Genomic DNA, 22,661 nt, shown 5'->3' with positions numbered 1-22,661 from the left:
TCTTTTCCAAACAAACATACACCCTTGAAGCAAATAATGTTCATAATCCCTCCATTCACTTTCTGTACATCTGCTTGGGTTCAGAGGAGGCTGGAGGAAGAGAGATAATGTACATACTGAGCACAGACAGAACACTGTTATCCAACTTCAGTTTCCCTATAGTATGTGGATATCACAAGCAAAGAATGTTTTTTTAAGGATACTATGGAGGATCAATACAAAGTTTAAAAGCAAATGTTTGATCTCTACCCTCCTGAGGTTCCATGGCACCAAGCATTTATACCAGAGCATGTTTTTTCTCCCCTCCAAGTGCTCTGATTCAGTCCTCACATGTGCAAATTATTATTAGGAGCACGATCTTTTCCTGTACCATCATATGTGCACAATTCCATGACTGTATCTGTCCTATTCTTTTTCTTGCACCCCATCTCCACAGATCTTATGATATTCTTTGCACATTACAGATGTTTGAAAACTTACTGAAAATTTTGAATTTGAGATATTATCCTAGACATCACTATTATGTCATAAACCCAAGCAGGCTCCACACCAGCAGCCCAGAGCCCAGCATGGGACTCGAACTCACAAATCATGAAACCAGGACCTGAGCCAAAATAGAGTTGGACGCTCAACCAACTGAGCTACCCAGGTGCCCTGGAACATAATCTTAAAATAAAAAAATATTTCTTTATATTGAAGAGATTGCAATTTACAAAAAAAACTCACTATTTTGTCCTTATTTTTCTAATTTTGGCATAGTACAACGATTGTTTGATCATGGATTGGCATCAGTCCGAAGACTGGTTTTAGAGAATAAATGCCAAGGGGCACCTGGGTGGCTCAGTAGGTTAAGTGTCCAACTTCGACTCAAGTCATGATCTCACGGTTCGTGAATTCGAGCCCCACGTTGGGTGGGGTCTGGAGGATTCTGTGTCTCCCTCTCTCTCTGTCCCTCCCCTGCTTGTACTCTCTGTCAAAAATGATCATTAAAAAAATTAAAAAAAAAAAAAGAAAATACATGCCAAATTTAAATAATATACCTAGTAGGTAGTAGATACTTGGCTAAATTTTATTGATATATTCTTTTTTTTTCTTTAATATATATTTTTGAGAGAGAGACAGACAGACAGGGTGTAAGCAGGGGAGGGGCAGAGAAAGAGGGAGACACAGAATCCAAAGTAGGCTCCAGACTCTGACCTGTCAGCACAGAGCCCAATAGAGGGCTTGAACTCACAAACTGCAAGATCATGACCCAGGCCGAAGTCATACGCTTAACCGACTGAGCCACCAGGTGCCCTTATTTATATAATCTTCTTAAAGGATCTTTCACCAAAACAATCAGCTCCATGGAGAAGTAGCTACCTTCTAGGTCTGGAACATCTTAACAAGCCAGAAAGCAAAAACAAATATCAAAGATTACTGGGGCTATGTGTAAAGGACACAAGCCAATTAAGTCAGGTTACTGCTAGTCAAAAAGCACAAAAAGAAAAAAGGGCTCTACATTTGGCCAAGACATATACTGGAGTTACCAATCTATCTGAAATAACAGCAAAAAACTAAGCATAATATATGAAACAATGCTTTTTAAGACTTTGGAAATAATGGAAAAAATGACAGTGATACCTAAGAGAAGAAACAAACAAGGTGAACCCCAGGAATTGCATAGTTCCTGCCTTGAGACAATGTATAGGCCACAGTGAAGAGGGGGAAGCCAGTCCAGAGGTTTCCTTGAGTTCAGGAGACTGAACAGGCCTCCAGGGAGGCCAAGGCTGATTGCAATCACAGGGCAGAATAGTGAAGAGCAGAGAGCTCCACGGAGTGTTCCAGAAATCTGCAGAGTGTCTCCCTCAAGCCTTCAATGGAGTAGTGATCAGTGAAAGATTAGAAGAAATAATCTAAGGCTTACAAAGAGCTGGGAACAGTTCCTCTTCCCATTAGACAGAACGGCAAACTTCAGAATTAATGGGGAAGTGGACAGAGTACTCAGAAGGATTTTACCTAAGCAATGGCAAAATTTGTCTTACACTAAATGCTGCTATGGTCTTGCTAATATAGCAGAAGACCCGAAATGATCAAACGGTTTCTAGGTGACTTAAATGTATTCCAGAACAAAATTCAAGAGTAGTTATGGGAATGTAGAAATGTCCAACACCCAACAAAGTAAACTGCACAAACTCTGACATCTGATCAAAATTATCAGGCACTAAAAAGGCATGAAAATACAATCCATAATGAAAAAAAAAATCAATTAACTGAACCCAACTCAGAAATGACACAGATGACAGAATTAATAGACAAGAACACTAATTAATAAACAAGAACACTATGACTAAAATACTCGTAACTGTGTTTCTTCTGTTCAAAAACTTACAGGAAAAATTGGGCATGGTAACACAGAAACTATAAAAAGGACCCAAGTCAAGCTTCTAGAAATGAAAACTACAATGTATGAAATAAAAAAATACATTGGATGGCACTGACAGTATACTAGATACTGCAGAAAATAAGATCTGTGAACTCGAGTAGTTAGAAACTATCCAAGATGAAACATGCAGAGCAAAGGAAGACTGAAAAATTGCACATGCAATCATCAAGCTAGAAGACAACTCAAGGTGGTCTAATATATATATAATTAAAATTGTCAAAGGAGAGGAGAAGAGAAAAATTATTTGAAGAGATAACAAGTGCTGGCGAAGATGTGGAGAAAAGGGAAGATTTGTGCGCTGTTGAGGGGAATGTAAACTGGTTCAACCACTATTGAAAACAACATGAAGTTTCTCCCCAAAACTAAAAATAGATCTGCTATAGTTGTGCTTCTGGGAAACAAAAATGGGATCTCGAAGAGATATACACACTCCCATGTTTACTGCAGCATGATTCACGACAGAATGTGCTATGGAAACAACCTAAGTACCCATGCATGAATGGATAAAGATGTGGTATATATACACAATGGAATATTATTCAGCCGTTAAGAAAGAACATCCTGCCATTTATGACAGCATGCATGGACCTGGAGCACATGAGGCTAAGTGAGGTAAGTCAGACAGAGAAAAGCAAGCACTGTATGACATCACTTCTATATGGAATCTAAAAACTCAAACTCACAAAAACAGAGAGTAAAATGGTGGTTGCCAGGAGAAAGGGACTGGGGACAGGATAGATACTGTTTAAGGGTACAAACTTGCAATGAGTAAATAAATCCTAGAGATCTAATGCACAGTATGGTAAATACAGGCAACATTGTATTATAATCACCAAACTTCCTGAGACTATAACTTAATTATTCCAACCACTAAAAAGAAGTGATAATTATGTAACATGATAGAGATGCTAATTATCAATGCAATGGCAAGCATATTACAATATAGAAATGTATCAAATTAACACTTGTATGCCCTAAATTTATACAATGTTATATGTCAAACCTATTTTAATTAAGAGTAAAAAAGACACAATGCTTGGAATTTTCCAGATTTGATGAAAACTATAAACGCATACATCCAAGAAGCTCAACAAACCCCAACCACATGAAACATGAAGAAAACTCCAGCAACCCACATCAAAATCACAGCTGTTTAAACTAGTGACAAAAAGAAAATTGTAATAGCCACAACGAATAATGAACACAAAGGACTGAAACACATTAAATAGATACAAATCCATGAGTTCCTCATAATACTAAAAAAAAAAAAAAAAAAAAAAAAGTAGACTACCCAAAAACTCATTGGATAACTTTAGAGATTACTAGGGCACCACTACTTTAAGAACTGATAAATGAAAGAAAAGAATGGGAGTGCCTGCGTGGCTCAGTCCATCAAGCGTCTGACTCTTGATTTTGGCTCAGAAGTCATGATCTCATGGTTGTGGGATTGAGCCCTACGTCAGGCTCTACGCTGAGCACAGAGTCTGCTTGGGATTCTCTCTCCCGGCCCCTCTCGCCCACTCATGCTCTCTCTAAAAAAACAAACAAAATAAATTTTTAAAAAGGAAAGAATGAAACATTTCTCGTGCCTTTCCTGTACAAATTGTATGTCAAAGTGTCCAAACAACTGATGAGGAGAAATTCTCCTTACAATTTCAACTAATAAATTCAGAAAGGCTCAGTGAATTACAAAATCACCCATTTTTTAACTCCTAATGAAATAATCTACTAGATAAAGATCATTCATGGCTACATAAAAGAGTGATGGGGAACTTTATAATGGATGGATCAGCCTGAAAACAACTGAACTCACTGAGCCATGTGACTATCACAAATGTTATCTTCCACTTTGATGCCATAGGAAGCACACAGCCCCGCCTATGCATGTATGGTAGCCCTGAAACAGAACCTTAATCTAATCAATATCACAGATCTAACTGCCAGTTTACAAGAAATATAGGGAAGAGGAATATGTTAACTGACGCCATGAACATACAATCAGCGAAATCTAAAACGTGAGAGATTTTATGAAAAATGACCCACGTTCTTCAACAAATAAATGATATGAAAAGGATGAAGGAATTATTAGGGAGACTGAAAGACATTTAAAAGACATCAGTCAAATGTAAGATGTAAACCTTGTTTGAATCCAAATTTGCACGAACCATTTGAAACAACAGAACACCAAAATAAGAGTATGTATTAGATCAAATTAAGATACATAGCTAATTTCATTAGGTCTAATAATGATTACTGTGGTTATGCTTTTTATTTTATTTTACGTTTATTTATTTTGAGAGAGGGAGCAAGCACGTGTGAGGAGGGTCAGGGAATCTCATGCAGGCTCCGCACTGTCAGTGCAGAACCCAATGTGGGCCTCGAGTCCACAAACTGTGTGAGATCATGACCTGAGCTGAAATCCAGAGTGAGACGCTTAACAGACCGAGCCGCCCAGACACCCCTGGTTATGCTTTTTAAAGGCCCTTATCAATTAGAGATACCTACTGAAGTACATACAAATAAAATTATATGATGGTCTGGAGGTTTATTTTAAAACCATCCAGGAAAACATAAAAAAGGTGCACGCACGTGTGTGTATAGGAAAAGGTTAAAAAACAAAAGGCAAAAAAAAAAAAAAAAATGCTGATTATTAAAATTCTTTTTGTAGATTTCACTTTCTCTCAAAGGTTATGACCTAAGCAAAAGAATTTACTTACTTGGTGACTTGCCTAGGTTGTAACTATTAAAAAAACAAGGTTTCTGAGAGTTTACACCTTGTTTGTCCACTTGATGGGACTGGGTAGCTTCCTTCAGTTGAGACAGAATTTGTCTACCACTGCGCTGAGAAGAGGCATTGACTTCAAATATCTGGAAGAATACATGAAAGCAAGGCAGAATGGTCGGTCTTCCTTTAATTCGAGTGCAACAGTTACATTAACATCCTCCTGGCGTAGCTGTTACTAACCTTAAATCCAAGCTCCTGAGCACACGCATACACCGCGGCAGTCTTCCCCACTCCTGTCGGCCCTGTTATCAGAACAGTATTGCAAAGGCGATTCTCTTCTTCGTCATCTGAACTGCCTTTAAAATCAATGCTATCCGACAGATCTGAAAAATTATTCAAATGCAAATTATCATTTGATAATTGCTCAGGCAGCAATAGATGCTAGACACTTATTTACAAAAACTAGGAAATCAAATATAAAATACAATTAAGAAATTTCATACACATTTAGAGCCAATCTAACTAAACACGTTCAGTGAAATGGAGAAAATGCCTCAAGATACCTTCCTGTTTCTCATCTTTTTTTCCCTTCAAATTTTGTCTTTCTTCCAATTCGGCTCGTCTCTTCCAGTCTTTCAACCAACTGCCATAAGAAAATATGTGTTAATTAACTAATTCACAGAATAGAGCCTTATCTCTTTGAATCAACGAAATAGTAAAATATTTTTACATGGGCACAAATATTTCTAAAGGAAGTAATTTTTTACCAAAATATACAACACTGAATGTACAAGGATATCCACTGCAACCTTGTTCAGATTAGGTTCCAAAGGGAAAAACATAAAAGTACTTCAGTAGGAGAAAAGAGACACTACAGTACCCTCACCTATGAAACCAGTACGGAACAACTATAAAGAGTTCAGGTAGACTCTGTGATGATATGAAACATGTCTAATACACAGTGCTAAGTATAAGCAGAAAGATTAAGTTCTAGCTTAGAGCTAGACTGCTCAAGTTTGAGTTCCAGCCCACTACTTTCAAGCTGGGTGACCCTGGACAAATAATTCAACCTCTATAGGTCCATTCCTTATCTATAAGATGAGCACAGCAGTATTTACGCTCATAGTATAGTTGTAAGGATTACAGGGGCTAAGAATAATGCAAGCACTTAGCACAGTACTAAGCTCAAAGTGTTAACTATTATTATAGGCCCCTATTTCTTATATGAAATCCTTTGGACCAGGTGAGTTTTAGAATTCAAAATTTTTCAGATACTAGAAAAGTAATTTGGTACATATACCACACATAACACAATACCCCTCTGGGGTCTCTGGTATTACAAAATAATCACTTAACGTTTTTATTAAAAAAAAAAAAGATATGAGGGGCGCCTGGGTGGCTCAATCAGTTAAGCATCTGACTTCAGCTCGGATCATGATCTTGTGGTTTGTGAGTTTGAGCCCCGCATAGGGCTCTGTACTGACAGCTTGGGCCTGGAATCTGCTTTGGATTCTGTCTCCCTCTCTCTCTGCCCCTTCCCTCTTTGCGCTGTGTCTCTCTCTCTCTCAAAGAACAAATAAACATTAAAAAATTTTTTAAAAAGGTATGAACTCCTACCAAGTGGGATCCATAAAAACCGTAAGTTAGTAACTGTTAATTTTCAGAACTTTTTTGGATGTGGGAATTGTAGACAAAGGACTATGGACCTGAATTAGTAGTAATATGACCCTATTTGTTAGGAAGAAAGGAGCTAACATATGCATAAATTTTTTTCTGGAAGATTCTACAAGAAACCTTTAATAGTTGTTACCTCTAGAGAGTAGAAATAGACAAGAAGGATATTTACTTTTCATGTTTTTCTTAATTTCCTTTTTTAAAAAGATTTTATCATACAAGTAATACTTTATAATTTCTATATTTTAGTATAAATAAAACAAAGTAAATAAATAGTAAAACTAGATTCAAACAAACTAAACAAACTAGATTCAAAACAAACTAAATGTAAAACTATTTCTCAATTCTTTTACATGTTTTACCAACCTATGTAATTTTTTTATAGCTAGCTCATTGCCTATGAGCTCACTGGAGTTCTGGGGTTGATACTTTTCTGTCCATAGCATGTCTTCAGTTCCAGAATCTAAAGCAAAACATATACATTGAAGCATTGTTCCTTAACATAAGCATATATTCTTACACATTTACATTATTGTTTCATGTAAACAATGAATATTTGTACAGTATTTATATTTACAAAATGTCAAAAGGGCAATTTCAAAACAACATTTAAAATTCTTCCTATCATATTCTTCATATCTTCATATCAATTCTTCCCCCTTAAAAACTAACCACCATAGGGGCACCTGGGTGGCTCAGTTGGTTAAGTGTCTGACTTCAGCTCAGATCATGACCTCACAGCTCATGAGTTCGAGCCCCACGTCAGGCTCTGTGCTAACAGCTCAGAGCCTGGAGCCTGCTTCGGATTCTATGTGTGTCTCTCTCTGCTCCTCCCCTGCTTGTGCTCTGCCTCTCTCTGTCTCAAAAATAAATAAACGCTAAAAAAATAATTAGCAAAACAAAAAACCCCCAAAAAACTAACTGCCATAAAGTCTCATGGCAGTAAAGTTTAAAAGTTAGTACTCAATTAGGGGTGCCTCACTGGCTCAGTGACCAGAGCATGTGACTCGATCTCAGGGTTGTAAGCTCAAGTCCCATGTTGGGGGTAGAGATTACTTACAAAAAATAATGAAAAAATAAAAGTACATGCTTAAAATTTAAGTAATCACTAAAAAACCATGATATATGAAAAGGAATTTATACCCTAAGAAATAATCTAAAGAATAAAGGCAGCGTAATTTTTGTGAAGCATCCTTTGATCCCTGAAAAGAAACATTAAAATGTCCTACAAAGTCAACCTAGGTAAATGGAGATGTGCCACACTCCCATTTGAGAAGACTGAATGTGGTAAACATGCCGATTCACTCCAAATTAATCTATACACTAATGCAAAATCAAACCCCAGTGGGATTTGTGGAGTAAGAGAATCTATAGTTTATTCAGCAGAGTAGATACATGAACATAATTTTATTTTTTAATTTTTTTTAATGTTTATTTTTGGAGAGAGAAAGAGCACGAGCAGGAGAGGGGCAGAGAGAGAGAGAGATGGAGACACAGAATCTGAAGCAGGTTCCAGGCTCCAAGCTATCAGCACAGAGCCCGACGTGGGGCTCAAACCCACGAACTGCAAGATCATGACCTGGGCCGAAGTTGGTATGATCACCCAGCTGAGCCACCCAGGTACCCCGATACATGAATAGTTTTTAAAAAAACGATAGAGGAGACTTGCTATACAAATATTAAAACATCCATTCAGCCACATAAATGGACGAATTAATCAATTCAATAGAATATTTTTGAAAAAGCTAAAGAACCCAAATGGGAGTAAGTCAGAGACATGTTAAAGAGATATAATCCCAGGTTGTTTAAAAAGCACACAGAAAAATCAAAGACCAAACACCTATCTGTTAAATGTGGTTTTCTGTAAGACTGTGATTATAATTAGTAAGGCTTCCACTTCTTGTTTTATAAACATATATTGTTCGAATGTTGCAAAGAACATATATTAAAGAGAAAATGAACAAGAAGAGAAAACAAACAAAAAAGTTCTAGGCCGAGAGGAAGAAGATCTAATTTACCAGGAACAGGAGATCTTTCTGATGTAGGCTCTTTGCCATCATCTATTATCAGAACATCAGAATCTTCAACTGCTTCTGTTTCTATTTTACATGTTGTACTCGAAGCAGTTTGTTTCTTCCTGGATGTTTTAGAAAGAAGGCCTTTACAAGAGTCTAGCTTTATCCCAGTGGAGTTGTTTCTTTTGTCAAGTTCTTCTGGTTTCCCATTTATCTTTTTTGGGCTTTGTGAATACTCGTTTGGCTTCTTTCTTTTTGACTTCTGAATTTCCATTTCCACTCGTTTCCTTTTGGTTTCTTTTTGATTGACATCAGGTTCAAGTTGTGGACTTTCTATTTCAGAAGTTAGAGAAATGCATGTGCTTACTAATTAACAAAAAACAAATTTTAATATCCAAAATCTTAATATTACTTCAAAATATCCAACAATCTTATTACTATAAAATGAAGAGGCAAGAATCAAATGTGGGCCACTGAAAGCAAGCAGGATATTGTGTTATCTAGATTGCCTTTTGTACAAGTTATATAAAGGCAAGTCAGTTCAAATGATCTCACCTAAGGCTCTCCTTAAATGAACTATTAATATTTTAACAATATTAAACCTGTCTTTGGGTTTGTACCTGTGGAGAATGGCAGGGGCCAACACTGCATTGAACAAGATGCTTTAATACAATTGAACAATTTTCCCTGCCAACCATAAGCAATATCCTCTCAGTGGACTTCCAAGAGTCAAAGACCAAGTCTTAATGTTTTCAAAAACAAAACGTTAATGTAAATGATAACAGTTATCACTAACCTTGTTTACGATGACACTCAGAAAGTACCTGGTGCTCACTTCGTTTTTTAAGAAGCAAAGAAAAATATTTCCTCAAAGAAAATTCGGGATTTGACCACCTAATTTCCTCCAGCAAAACATTTCTTACTTCTTCAGTCAAATCTTTCCTTCTCTCCACAAACTGCAATAAAGAAAAAAAAGCTCAATAATGGACCCACATTGTCTGTTTTTTTTAAAGACGTTTCGATGTTTTTTTAAGTAATCTCTACACCCATCGTGGGACTTGAACTCATAACCCTGAGAACAAGAGTCGCCTGCTTCACTGAGCCAGTCAGGTGCCCCCCACATTGTCTATTAATATTAGTCACCAACCATTTTCTGTCGATAACTAGTCAATATTAATGTAGGATTAGCTTCAGTGACTAAATAAAACCTTAACAGCAAAGCTGCATTTGCATAGTTTTTAGGGACTTAATTCATATTTTTCTTGTTCCTTCTTTCAACTAATTGTACTTTACACATTAGATTAGAATGCTGATTTACACAATATCTAAATGTGCTATATAATCTAATATTCTTTTGAAACTGGATACCCTTAATTCCTTTTTTTTATAGAATTTTTTTTAATGTTTATTCATTTAAAAAAAAATTTTTTTTTTAATGTTTATTTATTTTTGAGACAGAGAGAGACAGAGCATGAACGGGGTAGGGTCAGAGAGAGGGAGACACAGAATCTGAAACAGGTACCAGGCTCTGAGCTGTCAGCACAGAGCCCGATGTGGGACTCGAACTCACGGACCGCGAAATCATGACCTGAGCCGAAGTTGGCCGCTTAACCGACTGAGCCACCCAGGCGCCCCATGATGTTTATTCATTTTTGACGGGGGGGGGGGGGGGGGAGACGGAGACACAGCATCCGAAGCAGGCTCCAGGCTCCGAGCTGTTAGCACAGAGCCTGACATGGGGCTCAAACTCACAGACCACAAGATCATTACCTGAGCCAAGGTCCGACACTCAACCAACTGAGCCACCCAGGTGCCCTGGCTACCATTAATTCTTAAAATGTTTCTAAAGCTCCAGGAGTATTTAAAAGAGATGTCTACCTCATTTGGGATTTTTTTCTTTAAAACTGGACTCCAGGGGGGGCGCCTGGGTGGCGCAGTCGGTTGGGCGTCCGACTTCAGCCAGGTCACGATCTCGCGGTCCGGGAGTTCGAGCCCCTCGTCAGGCTCTGGGCTGATGGCTCAGAGCCTGGAGCCAGTTTCCGATTCTGTGTCTCCCTCTCTCTCTGCCCCTCCCCCGTTCATGCTCTGTCTCTCTCTGTCCCAAAAATAAATAAACGTTGAAAAAAAAAAAAATTTTAAAACTGGACTCCAGGGAAAAAAGAACTTTAGGCCACAGTAGCAGATATCTGTTTGCTTTCCCTCTGAAGATATGAAGGAAACACCGTACAATAGCCGGGATCTCTGGTACTTACCACAACAGCAGAATTAGTACTTTTAGAATTTGAATTCAATGTTGAAAATTCACCAAGAGCAAGAACACATCTTGAGAGATCTATTACTCTAGTATCCAGTTCTTTAAGTTTGGTTAAGAGAGGGCAAGTGGGTGGTTTCAAATGCCACAAATGGCATCCTAAAGCAAAACAGAAAACAAAGGTCTTAATTATCTTCATTCATTACATCGAATGCCAAATACGCAAACGTGAAAAGACCTGACAGCTACATAGTTAACACAAAAATACCAAAACTCAAAAAACCAAACTCCTCTCCTCCAACAGATACAATTAACAAAAATATTGAGTCTTCCTTCCCAATTGTTTAAAATAACCAAGTGATAGCAAACTTTGTTTCTTTTGAAATCAACCCTTGCTACTAGGGGTAAGAATTTCAGGGGCAGTTCGCATCCTGGTTTAAGGTTTAAACTCTGAGGGCAGACCTGGCATACCAGTAAATAAATGTGTGATTAACTCCTCCGGTTCTGTTTTTTTTAAGTTTATTTTTATTTATTTTGAGAGCGAGAAAGAGAGAGTAAGCATGGGAGGGGCAAAGAGAGAGGGAGACAGAATCCCAAGCAGGCTCTTCACAGTCAGCGCAGAGCCCAATGCGAGGCTCAAACTCACGAGATGTGAGATCATGACCTGGGCCAAAGTCAAGAGCCGGACGGTCAACTGACTTAGCCACCTAGGCGCCCCAACTCTTCAGGCTCTAAAAGAGAGAGGCTGTCTCTGTGCTTGCTTCATCTCCTGATCCACAAACACATATGATACATTTTACAGTAGCACTCTGGTGAAAATGTTGATCAAAATCAGGGAAGAAACGTATAACTAACTTCTACAGTTGAATATACTATTGGAATATGCTGTATAAAACTGAACTGGTGAAAATAACAAGAAGGGCTTCGTCCACCGAATGGCCAATGGCAGAGCTGAGGAAGAAAGAGAAAGAAGAATATCACCAGAAGGGCTGGCTGGGAAATTCCCTGTACAAATGGGAGGTTGAACAAAACCGAGAAGCTATCAAGGTCAGAAACACAAAAGGAAAAAAGACAGAAGAGAACATAGAGCATATTTTAGGAGTAGAAGGAGTGCATTAAACCAAACCACAAAGCCAGCTGAGAAGAATATAAATGCTTTTGTGCACGCACGCGAGTGTGCACACTCACACACACAAAACCCTCTAGGTAGGAGCAACAACAAGGAAAAGAAATAAAGCTTTGTACACTTTTGGTAATTAAAAACTATGTAAGTCAAGTAAGATTGTGGTTGCGGTAGCATTTGAATCCAACCAGAATCAGGTTCTGATCAAGCCAAGATCACCGTGCAGAAGGCTTGTGCAAACAGCTCACCCTTGTGCAGGGTGTGTGTGAGGAAAGGGTGAACTGGAGTGTGGAGCTACTTGCTACCTGCTCCAGGGGGGATTTAGATGCAACAAGAGAGGAAAAGCTGTTCTGGAAAGGAGGCACACATCTCCCTTGCACATTCAACAGCCCATCGGACGAGGACAGGGCTGGAGCTCCTCTGAGAAAGTCTTACAGGTGATCTGTTCACACACAGGCTGCATGCGTGAAGACCACTGCCTTCTTTTCGGAACAGTGCCTCCCTGGAGAACAACATCCACCTGAGGTCCCACCCGCACGCCTGCTCTTCGCTGCATAAGGTGGTGAGGGCTGAGGATGCCTCTGGCTCTCTTGCCCTGACACCCCATATGCAGTACAGGGAGTCCAAGACTGAGGAAGAGACAATGAAACACATACTGCGAATCGTCACTAAAATCTCCTTAAGAATTATCTTTAAACTTTAGCCTCATTTCAAGTCAACTTACACTTTCATATTACTTCTAACACTTAAAAATACTTTAATATTTATTTATTTGGGGGACAGCGCAAGCAGGGGATGGGCAGAGAGGGACAGAGGATCCGAAGTGGGCTCTGTGCTGACAGGCTGGCAGCAGAGAGCCCAAGAAGGGCTCAAACTCACGAACTAGGAGATCGTGACCTGAACCGAAGTCAGACGCTGAACTGAGCCACCCAGGCACCCTACATTTAAAAATGTTTAATTATAATAAACTCACCATCATCTCTTTGTTGTACGTGGACAACTCTCTGGAAACTAGTACTCGCTGCAAGGTACACATCTAATACAGCAGCTTTCTTTGCAATCTGTCGTTTCAGCAAATCCGGCAAACCGCTCATTAGGAAGTCACGCTTGGCTTGAAACTGCACATCACAATCCTGAGACTTTTCAGATGTATCTTGGCTTTTAAGAAAATGATGCGACAAAGGAAAGCTAAGGTTATAAACACTTAAAAAAATACACAATACTTTTTAATTTCAAAAAATGAATCCGCTATCTGAGATGTTAGCTGGGCACATTCACTTTTCCTTATCATAAAAATGAAAGCGATCAGTATTAAGAAATAAAAGTAAATACATAGAGGGAAAAAAAAATGACTTGAAGAACATCCACCAAAATGTTAACAGAGTCTATCTATGAGTGGTAGGTGAGTTTTTTCCCTTGTGTATTTTGTCTTCTTTTTAAAAGAACATGCATTTGTATCATAATCAGAAAACAAAGTAAGTGCTATATTTCAAAAAGTTAATATAAGAATTTCTAATGTGATGTTTCCAATATAGTAACAAGACCATTAGGGCCTTTACTACTGATGCCTCAGTTTTACCTCGATTATCTTCATATTGCTAATCCTAAGAGTCCTGACTTCGGTGGGAGGGAGGCGAGGAGGATGGGATACGGGAGCAGCGGAAGGGGGAGAGGGTCGTACGACAGCTAATCTGCCCTTCCTAACCCGCCATATATGGAGAATTGTAATATTCTCTACAAACAGAAATTTGAGTTGGTAAGTAAAAAGAGGATGCAAAGACTTCCATTTCTCTTTTCCTTTCCTTTTTGAGAGAAATGAGGGAAAGAAGAGATTTAAAGCCAGTGTGGAGGCATTTATCTCAGAAAAGAGGAGGTGTAGCTTTTTTTACTGTTAGTTGGAGGGAAGGAGGAAGAGATTCGTGAAGTTGTAGCTAAGGAGGTACGAGATTGGCGTACCTGGCTGGCTCGGTAGGTAGAGCATACAACTTTTTTCTTCTTTTAACGTTTATTTATTTATTTTGAGAGAGAGAGAGAGAGAGAACGCACACATGAGCAGGGGAGGGCCAGAGAGGGAAGGAGAGACAGAATCCCAAGAAGGCTCCACATTGTCAGCACAGGGCCCGACGTGGGGCTCAATCTCATGAACGTGTGAATTCATGACCTGAGCCGAAATCAAGAATTGGGCTGAGCCACCCAGGTGTCCCTAGCATGTGACTCGATCTTGGGGTTGTAAGTTCGAGCCCCATGTTGGGTGTAGAGATTACTTGAAAATAAAACCTTAAAAAAAAAAAAAGAGTTTATGCCAATAGCAGAAGGTAAACTTTAAGGAGAAGTGTACAAAGTGCTAATACAAAATATACACATATTATATATATGTGATAAACTGTGTAATATATACAATTATAAATTGCTTTGGGTATATGCATATATATAAAAAATATATACATATTTATATATGTATCCTAGCTTTATCTGCTTTATCAGACAGACCCAGGTTCAGAGTCTCCACACTTCAATAAACACAGTCAAGGACATGGGAAATCTTGGTGAAGGGGATAGGAGTTCTTTGTAGTAGTCTGGCAACTTTTCTTAAAGTTATTTCAACATAGGGGCGCCTGGGTGGCGCAGTCGGTTAAGCGTCCGACTTCAGCCAGGTCACGATCTCACAGTCCGTGAGTTCGAGCCCCGCGTCAGGCTCTGGGCTGATGGCTCAGAGCCTGGAGCCTGTTTCCGATTCTGTGTCTCCTTCTCTCTCTGCCCCTCCCCCGTTCATGCTCTGTCCCTCTCTGTCCCAAAAATAAAAAAACGTTGAAAAAAAAAAAAATTAAAAAAAAAAAAAGTTATTTCAACATAAATTATTTTTTAAATTCTTCCATAGTATACCAATTTAGGAACATAAGAATAATTCTAAGAAATTTCTAAGAAATTTAAGTTAAGTAGTCCAAAACCAGCAAATTTCTTCCTTCAAACAATTCTACTGGGTAAAGCAAAGGCATATAAGATAATAGCATTATGGGGCGCCTGGGTGGCGCAGTCAGTTAAGCATCCGACTTCAGCCAGGTCACGATCTCGCGGTCCATGAGTTCGAGCCCCACGTCAGGCTCTGGGCTGATGGCTCAGAACCTGGAGCCTGTTTCCGATTCTGTGTCTCCCTCTCTCTCTGCCCCTCCACCGTTCATGCTCTGTCTCTCTCTGTCCCAAAAATAAATAAACGTTGAAAAAAAAAATTTTTTTTTTAAATAATAGCATTAGGTGAAATGGTGGACTGTGGTATAGGTTAAAAAAAAAAAAAAATCAATTGTATTTCCACATACCAGAAATCAACAATTGGAAAATAATGCCGTGTATAATTATATTAAACACATGAAATACTTAGAGATGAATTTAACACATGTATAAAACCTCTACACTGAGAACCACCGAACACTGGTGAAAGATATTAAAAATAGAAATATAATGTTCTTGGATCAGAAAACTTAATATTGTTAAGATATCAATTCTCTCACTATTTAACAGAATCATCAGCAAAACTGTAGGAGACTTCTGCATGAATGTTGCTGGCATCTTTATTCTTAAGACTGGAAACAACCCAAATGTCCATCAACAGGTAACCAGGTAGACAAAAAGTGGTTTATCCATATAATACTATTCAGCAAAAATAATGAACTACTGATATATGGTTGACCTTGAACAACATAGAGGTTAGGGTTGCTGACCCTCTGCACAGTCGAAAGTACATGCATAATTTTTGACTCCCCAAAAATGTACCTACTAATAGCCTACTACTGACTGGAAGCCTAAAGGATTAACATTAACTGTCGATTAACACATAGTTTGTTATGTTGTGTATACAGTATATATATTATATACTATATCCTTAAAGTAAGCTAGAGGCAAAAATATTGGAAAATCATATGGAAGAGAAAATACATTTTCACAGTACCGTAATGTAAAAACCCACATAAGTGGACTTGCGCAATTCAAAGAGTCAACAGTATTTGATAACATGAACAAAGCTCAAAATCATCAAGCTGACTGAAAGAGGCCAGATGAAAGAGTGTATTATCATACAATTTCATTAATACAGAATTCTAGAAAATGCAAATTAACATACAGAAAAGAGACAGGTGCTTGCCTGAGCTGGGACTAGGAGGAGGACTGCAGAAAGGCATGAGGACGCTTGTGGAGGAAAAGACTTTCTGGCTAGTGGAAATAAAGCATTATCTTTACTGCAGTGGTGGTGCTTTCACTACATATACAACTGGCAAAGCTCACCAAGTTATACACTTTAAATACAGGTGACTATGTAATTTATACTTCAATAAGGTTCAAATTTTTAATTGATTAAAAATAATAAAAAAATAAATAATAAAAAATAACACTATACCACTAGAAACCCATGAGAATGGCTAAAATTAAAGTCTGGGGGCACCTGGTGGCTCAGTTGGTTAAGCGTCTCTTTTGTTGTTTTTGATGTTTATTCATTGAGAGAGACACAAAGCGCAAGCAGGAGAGGGGCAGAGAGAGAGGGAATCCGAAGCAGGCTCCAGGCTCTAAGCTGTCAACACAGATCCCGTCGAGGAGCTCGAACTCACGAACCGTGAGATTATGACCTGAGCCGAAGTCGGACACCTAACCAACTGAGCCACCCAGGTGCCCCTAAGCATCTAACTCTTGATTTCAGCTCAGTTCATGATCTCACAGTTCATGAGATCGAGCCCTGCATTGGGCTCTGCACTGACAGTGCAGAGCTTGCTTGGGATGCTCTCTCTCTCTCCCTCTCTCTGTGCCCTTTCCCTGCTTGCATGTGCATACTCTCTCTCAAAATAAATAACCGATAAAAGAAAAGTCTGATAATGCCAAGCGTTAGCAACCGGAGCTCTCATATACTGCTGGTGGGAGTATAAACGGAACCACTTGGGAAAGTTCGGCAGATTCTTACAATGTTAAACGTACACCTACCCAATGACAGAGCAATTCCACTTCTAGGTATTTACTCAAGAAAAATGAGAACACTGTCTACACATGGAATGGAATGGAATGTTCACAGCAGCCTTATTAATAATAGCCAAATATTGGAAACAACCCAATTGGCCATCAACAAAAGAATGGATACACAAACTGTGGTATATTCATATAAGGAATACTACTCAGTAATAAAAAAGACTACTGATATATTACCTTGGCTAAGAGAAGACAGAGACAAAAGTGAGCGCCCTGTATGATTTCATTTCTACGAAATTCTAGAAAAGGCAAACCAATCTATGTCAACAGAAAACAGATCAGAAATTGTGTGGGATTGAGTTGGGGACATGGATTAATTGCAAAGAGGCAAAAGGGAACTTTCTGGAATGTGGTGAAAATGTTCTCTATTGTGATGATTACACAGATGTGTACGTTTGTTAAACCTCAAACTGTTTACTTCAATTGTATGCATATGATTGCGAGTACATTATACCTGAATAAAGTTGATTTAAAAAAAAATTTTTTTTTACAATTATTTATTTTTGAAAAGCAGAGAGTGTGAGCGGGGGAGGGGCAGAAAGAGAGGAAGACACAGAATCCGAAGCAGGCTCCAGGCTTTGAGCTGTCAGCACAGAGCCTGACGTGGAGCTTGAACTCACAAACCATGAGATCATGACCTGAGCCAAAGTCAGATGCTCAACCAACTGAACCACCCAGACGTCCCTGAATAAAGTTGATTTAAAAAAAGAAAGTGTGTGTATGTGTACTGACCAAAAGCAATTAGATACAAAAGAATACACACATATATATATATACATTTACATGAAGTTCTGAAGTTTACGTAGTTTTAAAACTAACAAAACTAATCCACGGCAATAGAAATCAAACTAATCAATGGTTAAGAATCAGTATAGCGGTAACCTTTTGTTATGGTGGTGGTAGGAATAACAGAAAAAGAGTAACCTTTCAGAGTAAAAGAAAGATTGTTAAATCTTGATATAATGTACTTATGAAAACTGTATGCTTAAGAATGGTGCAGTTAGGGCGCCTGGGTAGCTCAGTTGGTTAAGCATCCAACTCTTGATTTTGGCTCACATCATGATCTCGTGGTTTGGGAGTTCAAACCCCACACTGGGCTCTGCATTGACAGCTTGGAGCCTGCTTGGGATTCTCTGTCTCCCCCTTCCTCTCTAAAAAAAATAAACATTAAAAAAAAAAAAATAAGAAGGGCACCTGAGTGGCTCAGTCGGGTAAGCGTCTGACTTCGGCTCAGGTCACGATCTCATGGTTCGTGAGTTCGAGCCCTGCGTCAGGCTCTGCGCTGACAGCTCAGAGCCTGGAGCCCGCTTCAGATTCTGTGTCTCCCTCTGTCTGCCCCTCGGCTGCTTGCACTCTCTCGCATTGTCTCAGGGATGAATAAACATTAAAAAAGAAAAAAATAATAAGAATGATGCATTTTTAGGGGCACCTGGGTGGCTCAGTTGGTTGAATGTCCGACTCTTGATTTAGGCTCAGGCCATGATCTCACAGTGAAACTGAGAACACCACTCCTTACTGAGCATGGAGCCTGCTTGGGATTCTCTCTCTCCTTCTCTCTCTTCCCTTCCCCGCTCCCTCTCTCTCTCAAAATAAATAAATAAACATTAAAAAAAGAGAATGGTGCATTTTACAAATAAAACAGAAACAGACTCATGGACACAGGAAACAAATTGTTGGCTACCAGAGTGGGGAGGGGGAGAGGGTGGAGGCAGGAGAAATAGGGGAAGGGGATTAACAGGTACAAACTTCTACTCACAAAATAATTAAGTCACAGGAATGAAATCTACAGCATAGGGAGTATAGTCAATCAGCTGTAGTAACTTTCTGTATAGTGACAAATGGTAATGAGACTTATCATGGGAATCTTTTTGTAATTTATAAAAATATCAAATCACTACCATGTATATCTGAAACAGGATACTGTATGTCAATTATACTTCAATCAAAAAAAGCTTAATGGGTGCCTGAGTGGCTCAGTCGGTTGAGAATCTGATTCCTGATTTTGGCTCAGGTCATGATACCAGGGTCATGGGATTGAGCCCTGCATCTGGCTCTGCACTGAGCATGGAGCCTGCTTGGGAGTCTCTTTCTCTCTCTCTCTCTATCCCTCTGCCCCTCCATCCCTCGGAAAAAAAAAAAAAAAGATTTGTGCATCTTAACAATATGTAATTATACCTCAGTAAGAGTGAAACACGAAAAAATAACCTGAACCCATGATGTCCCTAAACCTGGTCTTCCACCATGCCATCCACTAGCACAGGGATACCAGAACTTGAGTGTCACCTTCACTTTCATCTCTCCTACCCCTACCCCCCAGATCTAATTAATCATTATGGATTTTGATCTAGCAAACCAATCCAGCAGTCAGAAAAGACCTTCCCGAAATCCAAACATTTATGTGCATATTTTGTGTTTAAAGCCCTCTGTTTCTTATTGTCCTTGGCAAAATGACAAATTCTCTCACACGGCCTAAAGGTGCTACGTGGGCTGGCATCCACCTCCCCAGCTTAGGCCCACATTCCTCTCACCCAAGCTCTCTGCTCAAGTCACACTAGCATTCTTTCAACCTCTCTCTTCACCATGCTCCTTCGAGCTATAGGGACTCTGCAGATTGCTCCCTCTGGCCAGAACACTGTTCCTCCCCTGGTGAACTCCTGCTCATCCTTCAGTTCAGATGTCATTTCCTCAGCAAAGCCTTTTTTGACCAGACCAAATCCACTTAATATAAACTTAATAAAACCCTGTACCTCTCCTTCTTAGCACAACTGCAATTTTTCACTTGATGGCCCAATTAATGTTTTATCACAGATTGTCTTCCCTCTAGAGTGTAAGCCTCACGAGGACAGGGAAGGTATCTTGTTTTGTTCCCCCAAATATTCCTAGTATGAAAAACAGTGCCTGGTACATAGCAGGTATTTAAAGATTTCATTTTATTTATTTTTTTGTTTTAAAGTAATCTCTGCCCCCAATGTGGGGCTCAAATTCATGACCTTGAGATCAAGAGTCATGTGCTCTACCGACAAAGCCAGCCAGGCACCCTCATAGCAGGTATTTAAATATATACTGAATAAGTTCATAATCAGCTCTTTGGTGCTTTTGGTTTATTTTTCCACTATTCTATCTAGAGATGGCCACAAAATGTCTGATCTTCAAATTGTGACTGTAGCACTGTCAATATTGTCATTTTTAGAAATGAATTTATTGGGATGCTTGTGTGGCTCAGTTGGTTAAGCATCCAACTCTTGGTTTCAGCTCAGGTCATGATCCCAGGGTCATGAGATCAAGCCCCGCATCCAGCTCTGCACCAAGCATGGAACCTGCTTAAGATTCTCTCTCTCTGCCCCCCTCTGCCCCTCTCCCCAACTCGTGCTCCCTCTCTCTAAAAATAAATAAACTTATTAAAGGTTCAAATGATAATATACGTGCTTTCTCATCAAAGTCAAGGAAAAAATACAAAATACATTCCATAAGACATTTCAGCATTTTAGAATTTGTATTAGACTGACCTGTTTTCATCAAAACCAAGAATAGGATCAGCTGTTTTTTGAGCTTTTCTGGTAAGAAATAAAGGAGCAACTTTCACTTTCCCTTAGAAAAATAAATAGTTAGGTTAGTATCAAAGTTTATCATCTCTACTTACCTCCAGATACTTTTCAATTATAGCTCTATCTTCTTAAACTTAAAAAAAAATGAACTCTTCTCAACTTTAACAAAACTTTTTTTTTAAACTAACTTTTTAATTAAAAAATTTTCTATATAATCATCTAGTCTCCCAATAGCATTATCAGAATCTCCTGGGAATGTTTTTTTAAACTACAGATTCCCACAATCCCCCTCCAGAGAGTCTTAATCAATATGCCTAGGGAAGGACCTAAAGATTTAAGAAAATTTTTAATTTGGGGCACCTGGGTGGCTCAGTCAGTTGAGCAGCTGACTTCTGCTCGGGTCATGATCTCACAGCTCATGAGTTCAAGCCCCGCGTTGGGCTCTGTGCTGACAGATCAGCCTGGAGCCTGCTTCCGATTCTGTGTCTCCCTCTCTCTCTGCCCCTCCCCTGCTCATGCTGGTTCTCTCTGTCTCAAAAATAAATAAACATTAAAAAAAAATTTTTTTTTAAAGAAAATTTTTAATTTATTCAGAAGATTTTGATTATCAGGTTTGGGAATCTCTACCTTGACTGCAGCTAAATAGAAAGAAATACAATAACTTGAATACACACAATTACCTTTATAAAACTCTTCACTACATTATAACTTTACTTATTAAAATAGATATATGTAATATAAGTGAACGTTCATATTTTAGAAGACAAGAAATTAAATTAAAATGAGAGCAATATAATTCCTCCAAAGCATTCTAATGTTCATCACAAACATTATCAGATCTCATTACCTGGTACGTTTTTAGGATTCTTGTTAAGTTTTTTTCCTAGCACATCATTCAGACACTGAAGATTCTTCTGATTTTTCTCGGGTTGCTTTAAAGAAGTAATATCTGAATCTATTATTATTACAGAGTCCTAAGACAGAATAAGAAAAACATTTTTACAATATGTCAGACAATTGAGGTTTTAAATTTCAAAAGGATTACAGTGCTAGAAGCCAGAGGTAAGAGAATTACATTAGCAGCTCCATCCATCTCTTCATCAGACACTACCTGATTGATACAGAAAACATAAGCTATATGTCGTAAATGACAATAGCCTGTGCTATACCATTCAAGTTCACATATCAAAGGGTGGACTTATTATTACCATGGGTTTTCTTTTCTTTTTTTTTTTTAAATTTTTTTTTCAACGTTTATTTTATTTTTGGGACAGAGAGAGACAGAGCATGAACGGGGGAGGGGCAGAGAGAGAGGGAGACACAGAACCGGAAACAGGCTCCAGGCTCTGAGCCATCAGCCCAGAGCCCGACGCAGGGCTTGAACTCACAGACCGCGAGATCGCGAGATCGTGACCTGAGCTGAAGTCGGACACTTAACCAACTGCGCCACCCAGGCGCCCCCCATGGGTTTTCTTTTTTAAAGAAGCAACCAAAAGACTTTACTCCAGACAAAAGAGTCAGTATCACTGAGCTACACAAGTTCTAGCTCTACTCTTTGAGAGCTATACATCCTATAAATGTATTAGATAAAGATAAAGTCTGATATGTTTTCAGATGGTCAGTACACATTTACTAAGCATCTACCATGTGTCAGGCAATACAGCATACACAGACAAATGCAACAAGAGTTGGCTTCAAGGTTGTACCAGGGTTTAGGGGACAGAGGGAGAGCTAGTTCAATCATAACACGGTAGGTTGAGAGCAACATTGACTAAAATACAAAAAAAACCACAGAAGTTAAGTACATTTTGGGAAGAAACTACTTGTCTTGAAGGCACCAACAAAGCTTTCAAGAGGAAGTATCAGAATGTTCGTACCATTATTCCTAATAATCAAAAA

General features: G+C 38.9%; 1 protein-coding gene across 3 annotated transcripts in view; it reads right to left on the bottom strand.

The window, feature by feature from the left end:
- ATAD5 (ATPase family AAA domain containing 5) overlaps positions 1-22,661 on the bottom strand; it is a 47,899-nt gene that overhangs the window by 11,991 nt on the left and 13,247 nt on the right. For all 3 annotated transcript variants that reach the window (XM_047832377.1, XM_047832376.1, XM_047832375.1), the window contains 10 exons: positions 21,610-21,736; positions 20,724-20,805; positions 13,187-13,371; positions 11,092-11,249; positions 9,636-9,795; positions 8,843-9,172; positions 7,191-7,287; positions 5,714-5,793; positions 5,391-5,533; positions 5,143-5,293 (listed from right to left, as the gene is read on the bottom strand). In XM_047832377.1, coding sequence (XP_047688333.1) covers positions 5,143-5,293; positions 5,391-5,533; positions 5,714-5,793; positions 7,191-7,287; positions 8,843-9,172; positions 9,636-9,795; positions 11,092-11,249; positions 13,187-13,371; positions 20,724-20,805; positions 21,610-21,736 — 1,513 coding nt within the window. The remainder of the gene's footprint in view (positions 1-5,142; positions 5,294-5,390; positions 5,534-5,713; positions 5,794-7,190; positions 7,288-8,842; positions 9,173-9,635; positions 9,796-11,091; positions 11,250-13,186; positions 13,372-20,723; positions 20,806-21,609; positions 21,737-22,661) is intronic.

This window comes from Prionailurus viverrinus, chromosome E1 (assembly GCF_022837055.1).
Source record: "Prionailurus viverrinus isolate Anna chromosome E1, UM_Priviv_1.0, whole genome shotgun sequence".
Taxonomy (NCBI): domain Eukaryota; kingdom Metazoa; phylum Chordata; class Mammalia; order Carnivora; family Felidae; genus Prionailurus; species Prionailurus viverrinus.
This window is presented reverse-complemented; position numbering and strand designations above follow the sequence as displayed.